Source organism: Anolis sagrei, chromosome 3 (assembly GCF_037176765.1).
Source record: "Anolis sagrei isolate rAnoSag1 chromosome 3, rAnoSag1.mat, whole genome shotgun sequence".
Lineage (NCBI taxonomy): Eukaryota > Metazoa > Chordata > Lepidosauria > Squamata > Dactyloidae > Anolis > Anolis sagrei.
Genome location: NC_090023.1, coordinates 223,396,700 through 223,412,888, shown reverse-complemented (window position 1 = coordinate 223,412,888; position 16,189 = coordinate 223,396,700). Strand labels below are relative to the sequence as shown.

General features: G+C 42.3%; 1 protein-coding gene across 1 annotated transcript in view; it reads right to left on the bottom strand.

Annotated features, from left to right (window-relative positions):
- TSPEAR (thrombospondin type laminin G domain and EAR repeats) overlaps positions 1 to 13,778 on the bottom strand; it is a 41,274-nt gene extending 27,496 nt beyond the window's left edge. Inside the window, exons 1-2 of the mRNA XM_060768023.2 lie at positions 13,262 to 13,778; positions 848 to 1,068 (exon numbers count right to left, since the gene is read on the bottom strand). Coding sequence (XP_060624006.2) covers positions 848 to 1,068; positions 13,262 to 13,355 — 315 coding nt within the window. The 5' untranslated portion in view covers positions 13,356 to 13,778. The remainder of the gene's footprint in view (positions 1 to 847; positions 1,069 to 13,261) is intronic.
- Between the last annotated feature and the right edge of the window lie 2,411 nt (positions 13,779 to 16,189).

Below are 16,189 nucleotides of genomic sequence, written 5' to 3'. Positions count from 1 at the left end.
GATCCATTGTGGGCTGGGTTCAAAGTGCTGTTTGATTGTAGGTTAACTATAAATCTCAGCAATTACAATTCCCAAATGTAAAGGTCTATTTCCCCAAACTCCACCAGTGTTCACATCTGGGCATATTGAGTATTAGTGCCAAGTTTGGTCCAGATCCATCATTGTTTAAGTCAGTGGTTCTCAACCTGTGGGTCCCCAGGTGTTTTGGCCTTCAACTCTCAGAAATCCTAACAATTAGTAAACAGGCTCGGATGTCTGGGAGCTGTAGGCCAAAACATCTGGGGACCCACAGGTTGAGAAACTCTGGTTTAAGTCCACAGTGCTCCCTGGATGTAGGTGAACTACAACTCCCAAAACTCAAGGCCATTGCCCACCAAACCCTTTCAGTATTTTCTTCTGGTCATGGGAGTTCTGTGTGTGCTAAGACTGGTTAAATTCCATAGATGGTGGAGTTCAGAAAGCTCTTTGATTGTAGGTGAACTATAAATCCCAGCAACTACAATTTACATGATTTGACCAAGTTTGGTTAATTAACAAAATTCTAAATCCAGTTCAGAGGTTGAAAAAGTTGTTTTTGGACAACATTTCTCAAAATTGCCAGACATCATGGCTACTAGTCAAGCTGATTGGCACATTCTGGGAGACGTTGTCCAAAAGAGAACATCTCCAAAATGGTTTATAAATTATATCCAGCAATGATACTGGATATGTGATACTCTTTTGTAAAATCTACGACATCTAAGGAGAAATGCCTCTAGAACATGGCCATATAGCCCGAAAAAACCCACAAGAACTGAGTGATTCCGGCCATGAAAGCCTTCGACAATACAATCTACGACATCGTTACCTTGGATTGCATGTGGAGAGTTCTGAGGGTGAACACAATGGAGAATTCCTCTGGAAAGAGGTCACAGTAAATGAAAATCCGTGATGCTGGAAAACTAAGGAAACGAGGACGCATTGCAGAGAACTTGAAACCACGTGCCCCTTGGATTTGGATCATCCGTATCCCACTCATCACTCCATTCATAGGAACCACTTCAGAGAGAATATCCAAAGGGCGCAAATCTATAACAGAGACAAAACAGAAAATTGTATTACTTGAGCTGGGAGAACACAAGCAGAGTGCAGCAGGGAAGCTTCTTATTACAAAGCAGTTTCCAAACAAATCAAAACAAGGAGGAAAACTGATTTGATAGCAGAATACAACTGGTTTAAAAATCCCTTCGTTGTCTTATTAAAGCATTGAACAGCATTCCACAGATCCATCACTCCACACCTAAAGATCAAGATGGCAAAGGTTACTCATGGGGATGAAAATGCAAGCTAAGAGGGACGGCGGCAGTTTGCTTTTGCCTGAATCTACTGAAAAGGGCAAATGCCATCTCTTTCCCTCTTCTCTGAGTTTATATAGTACCAACATCTTCCACATTTTGAACTTAGTTTCCAGGGATTACCTGGATTACATTTTAAGAACAGTCAGGCATTTCAAACTTTGAGGATTACTTGGGAAGGAATCCCACTGCAGCACACACAAAATACCTGGGAGTTACCCTGGACCGTGCTCTGACCTACAAGAAGCACTGCTTAAATATCAAGCAAAAAGTGGGCACTAGAAATAATATCATACGAAAGCTGACTGGCACAACCTGGGGATCACAACCAGATACAGTGAAGACATCTGCCCTTGTGCTTTGCTACTGTGCTGTTGAGTACGCATGCCCAGTGTGGAACACATCTCACCACTCTAAAGCAGTGGATGTGGTCCTTAATTAAACATGCCGCATTATCACAGGATGTCTGCACCCTTCACTACTGGAGAAATTACACTGTTTAGCTGGTATCGCACCACTTAACATCTGCTGGGAAATAGCAGCCAATAATGAAAGGCAGTGATATTTCCAGCCCATCCCCTGTTCGGATATCAGCCAGCACACCAATGAAATAGTGTACTGGCTGATATCCGAACAGAGGATGGGCTGGAAATATCACTGCCTTTCATTGAAACAGCAAATCAAGAAATCGTTTCCTAAAATCTACAGAGATACTTGCAGGGCGGAAGCAAGTGAGAGTCCAAAAGGGGCAGGCTAAAACCCAGAACCTCAATCCATGACTGATACCAAATGAGAAACTCCCTCCTGGGCACACAGAAGACTAAGTGACTTGGAAGGTGCTGAACAGGCTGCACTCTGGCACCACGAGATGCAGAGCCAACATTAGGAAATGGGGCCACAAAGTGGAGTCCACGACATGCGAGTGTGGAGAAGAGCAAATAACTAAATACCTATTACAATGCAACCTGAGCCCTGCCACATGCACAATGGAGGACCTTCTTATAACAATACCAGAGGCACTCCAAGTGGCCAGTGACTGGTCAAAGGACATTTAGTATAATGCCAAGTTTTTTAAATTTTGTGGGTTTAAAAAATACATTATAGCTGTACCACATGGCTCCCCTAGTCATAGATAGCTTCTCTCTAGTAAGACACACTATATTTCCATCAAAATCTAGCAATTATTATTAAAATTGCACTACAGTGGGCTCTTTGAATCCATGGGGGTTCAGTGCTGGGACCCACCATGAATTCAAAAAAATCCCCCATGGATGATCACACCCCATATTATTAAATGCCAACCACTGGAAATCACAGAACCAGATCCTTCACATCCAAAGAGCCCAGTGTATATGGATACATTCGTACACAGCAATTTCGTGCCAATCGTTATCCTTTGTCCCCTTTTTGGCAGATGCAGAAGGAACAATGCTGTGAAAGCCTGTTACAGGTGGGTGTATGAAAAACATGTGTCTACTCCTATACATGTACGTACTCATTTTGACAAAGTGAAAGCTGATCTGCAACAGATGTTTAACATTTAAAGATAATCCATTAGACTTTTGTAGAGGCAGGTTTGGAAACACAGAGCACTGTTTGAAGACATCTTGCTGCCTCGGGTGATAGATAAGATGGCACTCCCTCGCCCATCCCATTCCACACTGAGAAGCCAACTCAATTTCCACCTGAGTGCTATTTTTATATTGGCAAAATTTCCCACAGGATACCTAGAGGAAGCAGCCTTATTAAGGGTCAAAACAAGTCAGCTGGCAAAGATATCACTGTCCTCCAAGAGAATGGATGGGAGACTCACCTAAATGTTTTGTCCTCTAAAACATCTGCTGCCTGAAGTTGTTGCTTTATACTACTTAATGATAGGACAAGCCCTTGTCCTTATTTGCCAGAGGAACCACAGATGATCTGATTTCATTTAAGAATAGACTAAAGGCTGTGAACCCTCTGGACACACTTGAATATCACACTCAGAAAATTATCTAACCATGTTAGTATTACCAAATGCATTTAGACTCTAGGGAATTGGCTGCTAGCCTAGCTGTCTTTGTTCTGCACAAACTCAGCCATGTCTACATACACTCCCGCAAAGACACACAGCTTCCAAAGCATTCACATTCTTCACAGAAGAAAGCAAGAGACAGGAGTAGCCCCAGGAAAACACTGGGACTTAAAAAAAAAAACATAAGGGATAAGTCGCTTTGACAGAAAACATCTGCTAAGTACAGATCTCAGCTTTGTTATGCCAGCTAACGCAAGTCTGCAGTGGTCCATGAAAACACCAGCAACACAAAATCTGTTTAGCAACAAAGGGAAATACTCATGTTTTAATACTGGTTATGCATAATGTTTTGTAGGGCATCTAGTAATGGATAAGCTTTACCGGGGGCTTGGTATGTATGTGTGCTGCCTCTGTATTTTGTTTCCTTTTTTAAAAGTCACCATTTCAATTAACTTTTTTTAAGGTGGCACTGGTGGCGCAGTGGGTTAAACCACTGAGCTGCTGAACTGGCTGACCCAGGCATGTAGCCGGGGGGGGGGGGGGAGGGGGGCTTGGGGGCTTCAGCCCCCCCCCCCAAATTCTCATGGTGGTCCGCGAGAAGGCCTTACTGGTACATTATTTAGACTGTGATGTTTATTCATATCATTATCTGATCACCATGCTCAATATATTCCATATGCATGGGGATATTGGGGTAATGATACAAAAGGTTTGCTAGGATAGACCCTTTTTCACTCAGACTCAGCCTCCCCGAACCAAACTCAGTCCCCCCCCCCCCCAATCAAAATCCTGGCTACGGGCCTGGGCTGACCAAAAGGCTGGTGGTTCAAATCTGGAGAGCAGGGTGAGCTCCCACTGTTAGCCCCAGCTTCTGCCAACCTAGCAGTTCGAAAACATGCAAATGTGAGTAGATTAATAGGTACCACTCCGGCGGTACCTATTACATGATCTATGAGGTGTCTACGGACAATGCCGGCTCTTTGGCTTAGAAATGGAAATGAGCACCACCTCCCAGAGTTAGACATGATTAGACTTAATGTCAAAGGGAAACCTTTACCTTTACTAAGAATCAAAAGGATATAGTGATCTTGTCCCAATATTCCTGATAAAAACACTAACTGAAGTGCTAAAAGTGACAAATATTTTCTTATTATATCACTCCTATCTATAGGACAGGACTAAGGCCACACTCTTATTTGGGGTGTCAGTCTTACTAATTTACTATTTCCAAGTGTCAATTTATAGTACAGGGGAAGTGTGTCCAGATAGATAGATAGATAGATAGATAGATAGATAGATAGATAGATAGATAGATATTTGGGTGTACAGATAAATATCTTTCCTCTTGGGATTTGGAATTCCTAACTCAGGCAACACAGCTTTCTATCAGGTTTCATTCAAAAATCCTAGTTTGGTGTATTTTGTCTTGTTATTTCTTTTAATGCTCATAAATCAGAACTTCCAAATGTGGAGGTGATATCTAAATCCATCGAATAACAATGCTGTATTTGAAAACTGAACTTGTTCTCCTGGATGCCTATGCTCCTCATACTCATCTAGTGTCCTTTTACGCTACACAAGTAGGGCATTATGATTCCATTTTAATTGTCATGCTTCTGTCCTATGGAATCCTGCGATTTACATTTAAAGAAGAAGCTTTTATAGTTCTTGGCTACCAAGCTTTGATGCCTCCCCAAAACTTTGGAATGCCATTGGGTGTAGTGGTAGCAGTTAAAGTGGTATCAAAGTGCTATAACTGTGCAATGTGAAATGGCCCCTAATTAAAGCTTTCTCTTCAGTAGAAGGACAGATGTGGTAGATGAATACAAGCAGTTTTCGGACTATGTTTTGTAGACATTTTCCACAAATAAACGAGTCGATTTCTTACACCAATGTAAAATCAAAAGCCAAACCAGTCCTTTTCATTTCATCTCCCATGTTAAACAAACCTTTTTTAATGATTAAAGCCAAACAAAGATTAGACGGGATCATATTAATGAATAGCAGCTGTCAGTACTTGAGAGAACGTTGGCAGTTCATGCCATGAGGATTCTGGTTAGATCCTTTCTCGCCATTTACAAAATATATGAGAATGGGCACATCACACAGATCAAGGCAGTGCCTGGGGCAGCATTTTCAAAAGTTCTCAGGGTACTTGGATATCTAATTTCCCTTAGCTGGGAAAGGTACTGATGATGTGACAATCCACAAGTATCTTCTGTTGTGGAGCTCCTGAACAGGAGAAATGAGGAAATGAGGTAAAGGTGCTCATAGGTGAAATACCAGTTTTGATTTGCAAAGCCCTTCACTGTCTTCACATTGTTTATGCTCCCAAAGCTTCTGTAATTTGCCCATGTGTAAACAATAATTAATAGGTCACCAAAAGTAAGCATGTTTGTAGCCACAGTGTTGGCTTGTACCATTTTTATCTGGACCAGATCAGGCTGTTGCACAGGTAGTTAGTAGCCAGTTGCATTAAATCAATACTGACCGAGAGGTCATGAGTTCGAAGCCAGCATGGGTTGAAGTGAGCTCCTGCCCATTAATAGTCTAGCTTGCTGTTGACCTATGCAGCCTGAAAGACAGTTACAACTGTCAAGTAGGAAATTTAGGTACCTCTTTATGTGGGGAGGCTAATTTAACTAATTTACGACACCATAAATCCTTCCAGTAGTGTGCATAAGAATGAGGAAGTACTCCATCAAGGACTCGGTGTTACAAGTGGATGGTGAAGCGGCAGCTCCCCCTGTGGCCAGAATTGAGCATACCCTCATGAAGCCAGAAAGCTGGACTGTTAAATTGCCTCTGTGTCTGTCTATATATGTTGTATGTCTAATGGCATTGAATGTTTGCCATGTATATGCGGATTGTAATCCGCCCTGAGTCCCCTGCGGGGTGAAAAAGGTGGAATATAAATACTGTAAGTAAATAAATAAGCAGAGTAGTTGGCAGAAACTACTACTGTTTCCTTGTCGAACAGACAGGCAGAAAGAACAGTTGCTAGGTCAATTTGATTACAAAGTGTGGAAATATTAATTGTTGGATTGCAAATAGTAATTTACACGTTTGAATTGCACAAGTCTCAGAATTCCCCAGTCAAAATGACTAATGGGACAGGTATATTACAGAGCTGAGGTCCTACATCTCTGTGTTACTCTGTCAATCTTATATCCTCTGACCACCTGACCATCATCACAACCTTGCAGCTGTCAATTACTGAAGAGAAGGGAAAGGGAAGCAATTCAGACCTTGGAGAAGCAGATGGACTCAGTTTGATTGGGGAAAAGAAAGAAAGGAGGATGTGTTTGCAAATGAAATGCACTGAAATGCCTTTTCCTTCCCCTAGGAGCACCCAGATCTTCAGGGACTGAATTGCCCTGCTTTCCCCCAACCAATCAGAAAGAGCAGAAGGAACCCCTTTTTGGGATTTGACAGCTGCTGGACAGTGAGGATTTTTAGGAGAAAGTGCAAGGGGAAGAGAATGGTCTCTGTTTACTCATGCAAAAGGGTTTGCACACATGTAAGCTGCAGTTTACACCCTGATGGCACAGCGGGTTAAACCACTGAGTTGCTGAACTTGCTGACCAAAAGGTGGGTGGTTTGAATCCGAAGAGCGGGGTGAGCTCCTGCTGTTAGGCCCAGCTTCTGCCAACCTAGCAGTTCAAAAACATGCAAATGTGAGTAGATCAAAAGGTACCGCTTCAGCAGGAAGGTAACAGTGCTCCATGCAGTCATGCTAGCCACATGACCTTGGAAGTGTCTATGGACAATGCTGGCTCTTCAGCTTAGAAATGGAGATGAGCACAACCCCCCAGAGTTGAACGCAACTAGACTTAAAGTCAGGGGGAAAACTTAACCTTTTCTTTCACTAAGCTGCCATTATGCATGCAGAAATCACTAACAGGATACCAGCCATTGTGTAGGAAAGTTACTTTTTTGAATTACACACCCTAGATCTCCACAGCCATGCCGACCAATAGCTGCGCTCACTTTCTTCATCCTCTCAGGTTTTAGTTAATCACCTCACAGCACAACCTTTCCTGTATATAAAGTCATTTTGCCAATTACTCATCATGAGTAACCTCAAGATATTAATCACTGTGGTTTGTACTCTTCGTCATAAGAGCTTACATGCATCTCCAGAGGTTATTTTTTTAACCACCTCAAATGTGTTGGAACATAATGATTTGGATTTTATCCATCTTCAAGATAGATATTACCGCCATGCGCATGCTGCCTTTCACACTCCACAATCTTCCCCCCTCCCTAATCTGTAATGGTGCTTTGTAAGAAAATGACTATAAACAAACAAGCACACCAAGAGTCTCCCTTGACTCATCCAAATGAAATACACGGGATTAATTGAAAATGGTTACTTTTCATGTTTTGATAATACTGCAAATAAAATTGTTTTTCATAGGTCCCTTCCACACAGCCCCTATATCCCAGAATATGAAGGCAGAAATTCCACAATATCTGCTTTGAACTGGGTTATCTGAGTCCACACTCAGATAATGTGGGATTTCCTGGCTTCATATTCTGGGATACAGGGCTGTGTGGAAGGGCCTATAGTCTCATATTAGTTTAAATAAAGCCACATTAGCAATGGTAGGTCTGTGTGAGCCATGCTCTTTGTGTATTCAAAGCAAAATGAGTTTGCCTTGTGTAATACAAAACCTGTGCACCTCCTTTCAATGTCAGGTGGCTGTGTTGTGCAACAAATCAGAGCAGGGGGTTGATTTGGCAACTGAAAGAGGCACTTGCCAAGTTGACTGGGAGAGGTATTCCATGGTTCTGAGCACACTGGTGAAGAGCTGGGCCTGGCACTGTCAGTACATGCAAAACACCCAGGCTGTGCCAGATATCCATCAGCCGTCTTGTTCCCTGGCTGCCAAGTGTGCCAGGCTTTAAGAGGCAGAGGCACTTCTCCAAAGGCATTACTCTTTTGATCAGTTCAACTCAGATTTAAGTGCAGTTGGATGGATTCTCTTGTTTAACATGTTTAAGTTTAATTTTCTAAATGAATCTCTGGAACTGTCAGTGAATTATTGAAAAATATATTGATCGTCCACCATGCTACAACTTAACTATTACTGCCTCAAAACAAATACTTGGTTTTTTTAATTGGAAGAGAACTTTCGGAATTATCATCTTCTTCAGTGAAGTAAATATACAGTTATTATCCATTCAATGAAGGAGATGTAAATGTCTCTCCCCCCCCCCAACAACCAAGGCATTCAGTTGGAAAATACTGATTTTAATTCTCTAGAAATGAATCCACAGTGTTTTGTTGCTGCAGTTCTTCCTCTATTGTCAGTCAGAGGCAAGAGGACAATGGAGAGCTGACAACAGCAGTGTATGCTTCCAGAGGCTATTCATCATCCTCCCAGACCCTGAAGGACACTATCTGGAAATTTCAAATATAATTTCTGTAATTTATTGTATAAATTGTATGTCCAGGGAGGAGGGGGTAAACAATAATAATAATAATAATAATAATAATAATAATAATAATAATTGGGAGTACTCACAGCCACCCAGGTTTTTTTTTGGTGTCAGGAGTGACTTGAGAAACTGCAAGTTACTTCTGCTGTGAGAGAATTGGCCGTCTGCTAGGACGTTGCCCAGGGGATGCCAGGATGTTTTGATGTTTTACCATCCTTGTGGGAGGCTTCTCCCATGTCCCCATATGAGGAGCTGGAGCTGACAGAGGAAGCTCATCCACTCTCTCCCCGTATTCGAACCTGCGACCTGTCAATCTTCAGTCCTGCCGGCACAAGGGTTTAACCCACTGCGCTAACGGGGGCTCCACAGCAACCCAGTGATTTCGGCCATGAAAGCCTTCGACAACATCTCTCATGCTTCCAGGCAGGCCCTATATCCCAGGATCTGATCCCAGGTTTTCTGTTTATCCCAGTTTATCTGACAGTATGGACTCATATAATCCAGTTTAAAGCAGAAAACCTGGGATCATATCCTGGGATATAGGTCCTGTCTGGAAGGGCCCAAATATTTGTAAGTTTTAATGGCTGGTTTGAACTGATTAAAATGGGAAAACAATCAATATCACTTTGGAAATCCATAAGTGAGCACTTATTTCCATGACAAAAGAAGTTTAAAGAGAAAAAAGATGTAATCATTTTAGCCTCCAATGTGGACAATTTTGGATATTGGGGTATTTTGGATTTGGGAATTCCAGGGAAGGGATGCTCAACATATATTAATTTCACAAGAGAAGGTGCATTTGTAGATTTTTGTTTTGTGTGCCTAGCTGTAATTATATTTACATATAATTACTAACAGATGTAATTATACTTAAAGATAAATGTGAACTCATATATTATCTTTCTTGTCATTTCCATTTGAAATTCGGGTATCATCTGTATTTATGCCTCAATTTACAGCTAAATGTCTCTTCCCATCAGCCTTGCTGTTATTTACGATAAGCAAAGTTAAGATTAAAATTACCAACTTAAAAAACTAACAGTGAGATAGAATATGAGTTAATGGTTTGGATTAACAACAAGAATTTTACGTAATAACAAACTGCAACACCTGCAAACAAAGTCCAGTGTTTTGGTATTTTACAAAGGGAAGAGCCCCATGCTAGCATAAACATTTGAACAGAGCTTTGAAGCTAGGGCTATACTGCACATAAAAATATTCTGGTAAAGGAAGTATATCATTTTAAGAAAGAATTAAAAACTCAACTGGGGTCTTCATAATGCAGCATTCCTCAACCTGATGGTCGGGACCACTGGAAGGTGGCAAGGGGGTGTCGGAGAGGTTACCAAAGACCATCGGAAAACACAGTATTGTTCTGTTGGTCATTGAGGCTCTCGGTGGGAAGTTTGGCCCAATTGTACTGTTAGTGGGTTTCAGAGTGCTCTTTGATTGTAGGTGAACTATAAATCCCAGCAAATACAACTCCCAAATGTCAAGGTCTATTTTCCCCAAACTCCACCAGTGTTCACATCTGGGCATATTGAGTATTAGTGCCAAGTTTGGTCCAGATCCATCATTGTTTAAGTCCACAGTGCTCTCCAAACTCCAACTCCAAAACTCAAGGTCAATGTCCACGAAACCCTTCCAGTATTTTTTGTTGATCATAGGAGTTGTGTGTGCCAAATTTGGTTCAATTCCATTGTTGTTGGAGTTCAGAATGCTCTTTGATTGTAGGTGAACTATAAATCCCAGCAACTACAACTCCCAAATGACAAAATCTACTCCCCCCCACCCCCACCCCGACACCACCAGTATTCTAATTTGGGCATATTGGGTATTTGTGCCAAATTTGGTCCAGTGAATGAAAATACATTCTGCATATCAGATATTTACATTGTGATTCATAACATTAGCAAAATCACAGTTATGAAGTAGCAACGAAAATAATCTTATGGTTGGGGATCAACACAACATGAGGAACTGCATTAAGGGGTTGTGGCATTAGGAAGGTTGAGAAACACTGTCATAATGAGAAACCATTACATTATGTAACAAAATTTGGAAAGAAAATCTGTCCCGGTTTGAAAGTATTACTTCCTGTTTCATTGTGCAGTACTTAATTTGAAAGTAGTTGTTATACTACAGAAACTTTGCCATTTTTAACCTTTCAGTGTGCTGTTTCTAACCTTTCTTATGCCATTTTTAACCTGGTCTTCTAGAGTGTGAGTCCCACATCCAGACCAGTCTAAGGACCTTGTCACATGGAGGTTCTCAAGCCAGGGGACAGCAGGGGAATCCATCCGGCAGTGGGGCAAATCCATTCGGCAGCAAGGAAAACTGTAACCCGTGCACCACATCACCCCCTTCCCCATCACATGGTTGGGGGGGGGGCAATCATTGCCTGGCTTCCCCCTGTGCCCCCAGCTTAGGTAATGAGAACACGGGTAGCCACCCGTGTTCTCAGGGCTCTGTCCTATGATGCTTCCAGGATAGAGCCAGGATGGAGCCCCACTAGAAGTAGCCCTGCATCGTGGCGGGCTCCGTCTTGGCTCTGTCCTGGAAGTGTTGTAGGACGGGGCAAAAGCCCCATGTGATGAGATCATTTCTATGCCACAATGGCGTCTCTGACACTTGAGCAATGATAAAGATGGATATTCAGCAAGCAAGAAAAGGTTTGCAATGGCAGAATGTTAGCATTACCTACATCCCATTTAACGTCCATCATAACAAAAACAGTGAACTTTGTCAGTACATTTTCTTCTGTACAAGGTTTCTCTACATCTTACATAGAAGTGGAAATAGGAAAGCCCGAAGCAGTGGTGATTTTTCAGTTATGCTGTGTAATTTCTTTGCTGTCCTTCCAGCAAAAGAACTGAGTCATCGAGCAAGTGAAATTACTCCAATTTCCAGCTTCTTTGCTCTCAGGGCAACCAAGTTACACAACACCAAGCAAGGATATGTAACAGTGGCATTTTGTTTTCCTTCAACAGACATGTGCTGATTGATGAAGAGGCAAAGTGCTGCTCAAAGCTCGCAGATGACTCCCCCTTTTATGTTCCATGCTATAATACCATTCAGAGGAGTGGAATGATTGTTTGGAGTCCATTTATTTGTTCAGCTGGCCATGCCTGGGACCTTGCAATCTAAATATGCATTCAAATTTAGAACAGCACATGCATCAAAGCAACCGTGGGCAAAGTGTGACTATCCAGATGTTGTCAGATGACAACTCCCATCATCCCTCTTTGCTGGCTAGGACCTATGAGAAAGGCATTCCAGTGTGCAGTCCAACATATGGAGGACTGCATTTTGCCTGCCTCTGCTTTACAGTGTATCACAGTGTGGTCAAACCAAACCACTCCAACCACCTTCATAAATGCTGCTAAAGATTTCCACCGATATGTCCCAGCAAGAGATGGAAAAAGAGTTCATTACATTTAAAATTCCCCATGAAAGCACCAGTTTTGCACTTCAGGAGACTTGCAAGGAGATAAAGTATGTAATGCCTCAGACCAGGAACCAACTGGGTCATAGAATCATAGAATCACAGAGACCTCATGGGCCATCCAGTCCAATCCCCTGCCAAGAAGCAGGAAAATTGCATTTAAAGCACCCCTGACACATGGCCATCCAGCCTCTGATTAAAGCCTCCAAAGAAGGAGCCTGCACCACACTTCGGGGCAGAGAGTTCCACTGCTGAACAGCTCTCACAGTCTTCCTAATGTTCAGATGGAATTTCCTTTCTTGTAGTTTGAAGCCATTGTTCAGTGTCCTAGTCTCCAGGGCAGCAGAAAACCAGCTTGCTCCCTCCTCCCTATGACTTCCTCTCACATTTATATGTGGTTATCATGTCTCCTCTCAGCCTTCTCTTCTTCAGGCTAAACATGCCCAGGGCCAGCTCTTTAAGCCACTCCTCATAGGGCTTGTTCTCCAAACCATTGATCATTTTAGTTGCCCTCCTCTGGACACCTTCCAGCTTATCAACATCATGATGCCCATATAATTCTGGGCACATTTTTATAAGATTGTGTGAGGAATTATCCAAGGCACCTTATATACGGATACATTCAGCAACCCTTGTAGAAGTGGTTTCCTCCATGTGCTTGGTGCCTCAGGGTTCAGATTACATTCCATCCTAGTGACCAACCAAAGCTCTATGCGAAGATGATCAGTGTTCCCTGCCAGATACTAGAAATGCCCATTTCACCACTATGCTGGTTGACCCCATCTCCCAATATGTGCACAAGCCCACTGTCTTGCATAAGTACATTAACAAAATACAATGAACACAGGAAAAATGCACACACACAAAAGTGCTGAATTAAAATATGCACAATATACAAAATTCCTTACAGGGGAGATAGGAGAAAGATTAAAAGAGCTTTAGACTAGGATGAGAACGTTGGCAGCATTCTGAGAGATGAGAATGAGATGCACAGATTAGCATATTCCTATCTGCAGTGCTTACCTGTGCAGTGGTCCCATGACTTGCCTCCTCTGCCCAGTGACTGTTCAATTCCCAAGTGCAGAAGCACAGCCCAAACCAGGAGCAGAGCAGACATCAGGGAACTTGGTCACCAGGTCCATGCAGAAGAACCCTCCTGGTCATCATCTAACTTCCTCATCCTAAACACCTCCTCAAAGATTCGTACAGATTCCAAAGGCTTTGCAAAAAGCTTTGGTTGGGAGTAAAGACATATGGTAAGTGAGCCAGCAACCTAGAACTTCTGCTTCTCATCGAAGTATTGAAGTTCAGGATTGGTCACCATAAATCAATGTCTCCTCCCTTTGCCTCTCGCCCTGATATATTCTGCCTCATGTCATCCACAAAATACTATCTGGCTCAGTCTGTTAGGAAGCTACTAGGTAAGAGTCATTTTCCGACAGATAGGAAATGTTCAACAGAGAGAATAGCCAAGCAGGGAGCTCTTCTTAGCAGGCAGCTGCCAAGTTGCTGAAATGCCCCATCAGAGGGAGACTTCATACTAACTACAAAGTCTGCAATAGCTGTGAGCAGCAGTTTTCAGACATTTAAATGGAAATTAGCCTGGAAAAAAAAGAGAAGAGGAGAAGGAGGAGGAGTTCTTCTGCCTTGGGGAGCTTTTCATCTTTTGCCCAGCCCTCTTGAGGTTAGGCTTTAAATAATGATTAAGCAAAGGAATTTCCCTCTCCACCAGAGTCAGTGCTCAGACGAGATGGCAGACTGAAAAGAGCAGGAATACAGTATTTCACCAGCTTGGGTACATAAGGGGAAAAGTCATTAGAGGAGCAATATGCAAGGCCATAAGATGCAGAAGATGAAAGATCCAGCATCCCTCTCACAGATCTTTATTATTAATTCCACTTTACATATGGAAATAGCATTCTATATTCAGAATGTGCTTAGAGAATCCTGACCACAATGCTAAGGGTAGTCCAATCTAGTGTCACCCCTGTGAATCAATGAGGATTATTGTAAAACCTAACTCATCATTCAGGCCCTTTTTGGCTCTGGTTGATGGTCTTGGTGTTCCAGTAGGACCTAAAATAAAAAAATTAAACACCTATTGTCTGCTTAAATTCTATGTGGATGGCAACCATTTACTAGACGTGAGTTTTCTCACTGGTTGGAATTGAAGGGCCAACTTGGAGAAAGGATCCAACACAGACACCTTAGAACAAGGCACTATTACAAAACAAGAGTGCTAGGATTCCACCTTAAATATCATGGTTTTGTACTATGTCCTAAGATTCAAAATGATCTTAACAGATTAGAGAGATGGGCCAAAACAAACAAAATGAAGTTCAACAGTGACAAATGCAAGATAGTCCACTTTGGCAGAAAAAATGAAATGCATAAGGTGGGGGACGCCTGGTTTGAGAGCAGTACGTGTGAAAAAGGTCTTGGAGTATTTGTGGACAACAAGTTAAACATGAGCCAACAATGTGATGAGGCGACAAAAAAAAGCCAATGGATTTTGGCCTGCATCAATAGGAGTTTAGTGTCTAGATCCAGGGAAGTCATGCTATCCCTCTATTCTGCCTTGGTCAGGCCACATCTGGAATACTGTGTCCAATTTTGGGCACCACAATTGAAGGGAGATGTTGACAAGCTGGAATGTGTCCAGAGGAGGGTGACCAAAATGATCAAGGGTCTGGAGAACAAGCACTATGAGGAGCAGCTTAAAGAAGCAGGCATGTTTAGCCTTCAGAAGAGAAGGCTGAGAGGAAAATGATGCCATGTATAAATATGTGAGAGCAAGTCATAGAGAGGAGGGAGCAAGCTTGTTTTCTGCTGCCCTGGAGACTAGGATGCGGAATAATGGCTTCAAACTACAAGAAGGGAGATTCCACCTGAACATTAGGAAGAACTTCCTGACAGTGAGAGCTGTTCGGCAGTGGAAGTTTCTGCCCCGGAGTGTGGTGGAGGCTCCTTATTTGGAGGCTCTTAAACAGAGGCTGGACAGCCATCTGCCGGGGATGCTTTGAATGCTTTTTTCCTGCTTCTTGGCAGGGGGCTGGACTGGATGGCCCATAAGGTCTCTTCCAACTCTATGATTCTATGATTTTATGAATCCTGGGATTTGTAGTGCAGAGAAGGGCATATAGAATCCTCAGCCAGTGTTCCAGTGCTCCCCAAACTTCAAATCTCAGCATTCCATAGGACAGAACTATAGCAATTAAAGGGGAATCAGAGGGCTATAATTCTTCATATTTGTGTAGTGCGAATGGACTCCATGGAAAGCAGTTTAAGTTGCTTCATTTCCCTAGGGCTGCTCTTTATAGGGGGCAACAATCATGGGAGGATAGTGATGCCATTTCTGCCATATAAGACATGAGGAGGAATGGGGATGGGAGGTAGTGCAAACAACCCAGTGACATGAAACTTTGAAAGAACATCAAGTTGGACCTTCTCTGAACCCTAAATCATAATTAAATTCTGCTTTCACACCAATCTGAAACAGCATCATGTGTGGCAAATCTTCAAGGCTCTCAGAATTCGTGCTTTTTTACCAACTGTATTATGCTGCCTACATAAATCTTACACAGTAATCCTCATAGATTATGGAACACAGACATACATTCTTAAGATGTTTGGAACTAGGCATCTTTGTGGAAGAACTCCTCAAATTCCTGGATGTGGTTTCAATACGTATTTCAAATTTTAGTTGTGGTTTTTGGATTCTACAGTGCTGTCTTAACATTGGGACAGCAGCTTTCTTGAGAAAGGAGAGGTAAAATTGGGAACAAAGTCCATAGCAGAGATTTTCAATGGGTTTGATCTGGAACATGGAAGAGTGGAGGCTGATACCTGGGAACATTGTACATACACAAAAATTAGGATGGCAATGGTAATGAAAAATCCAATATAAAGCTGGAAAATAATGCTCATGGGCCAAAAAACAAAACAGACGCT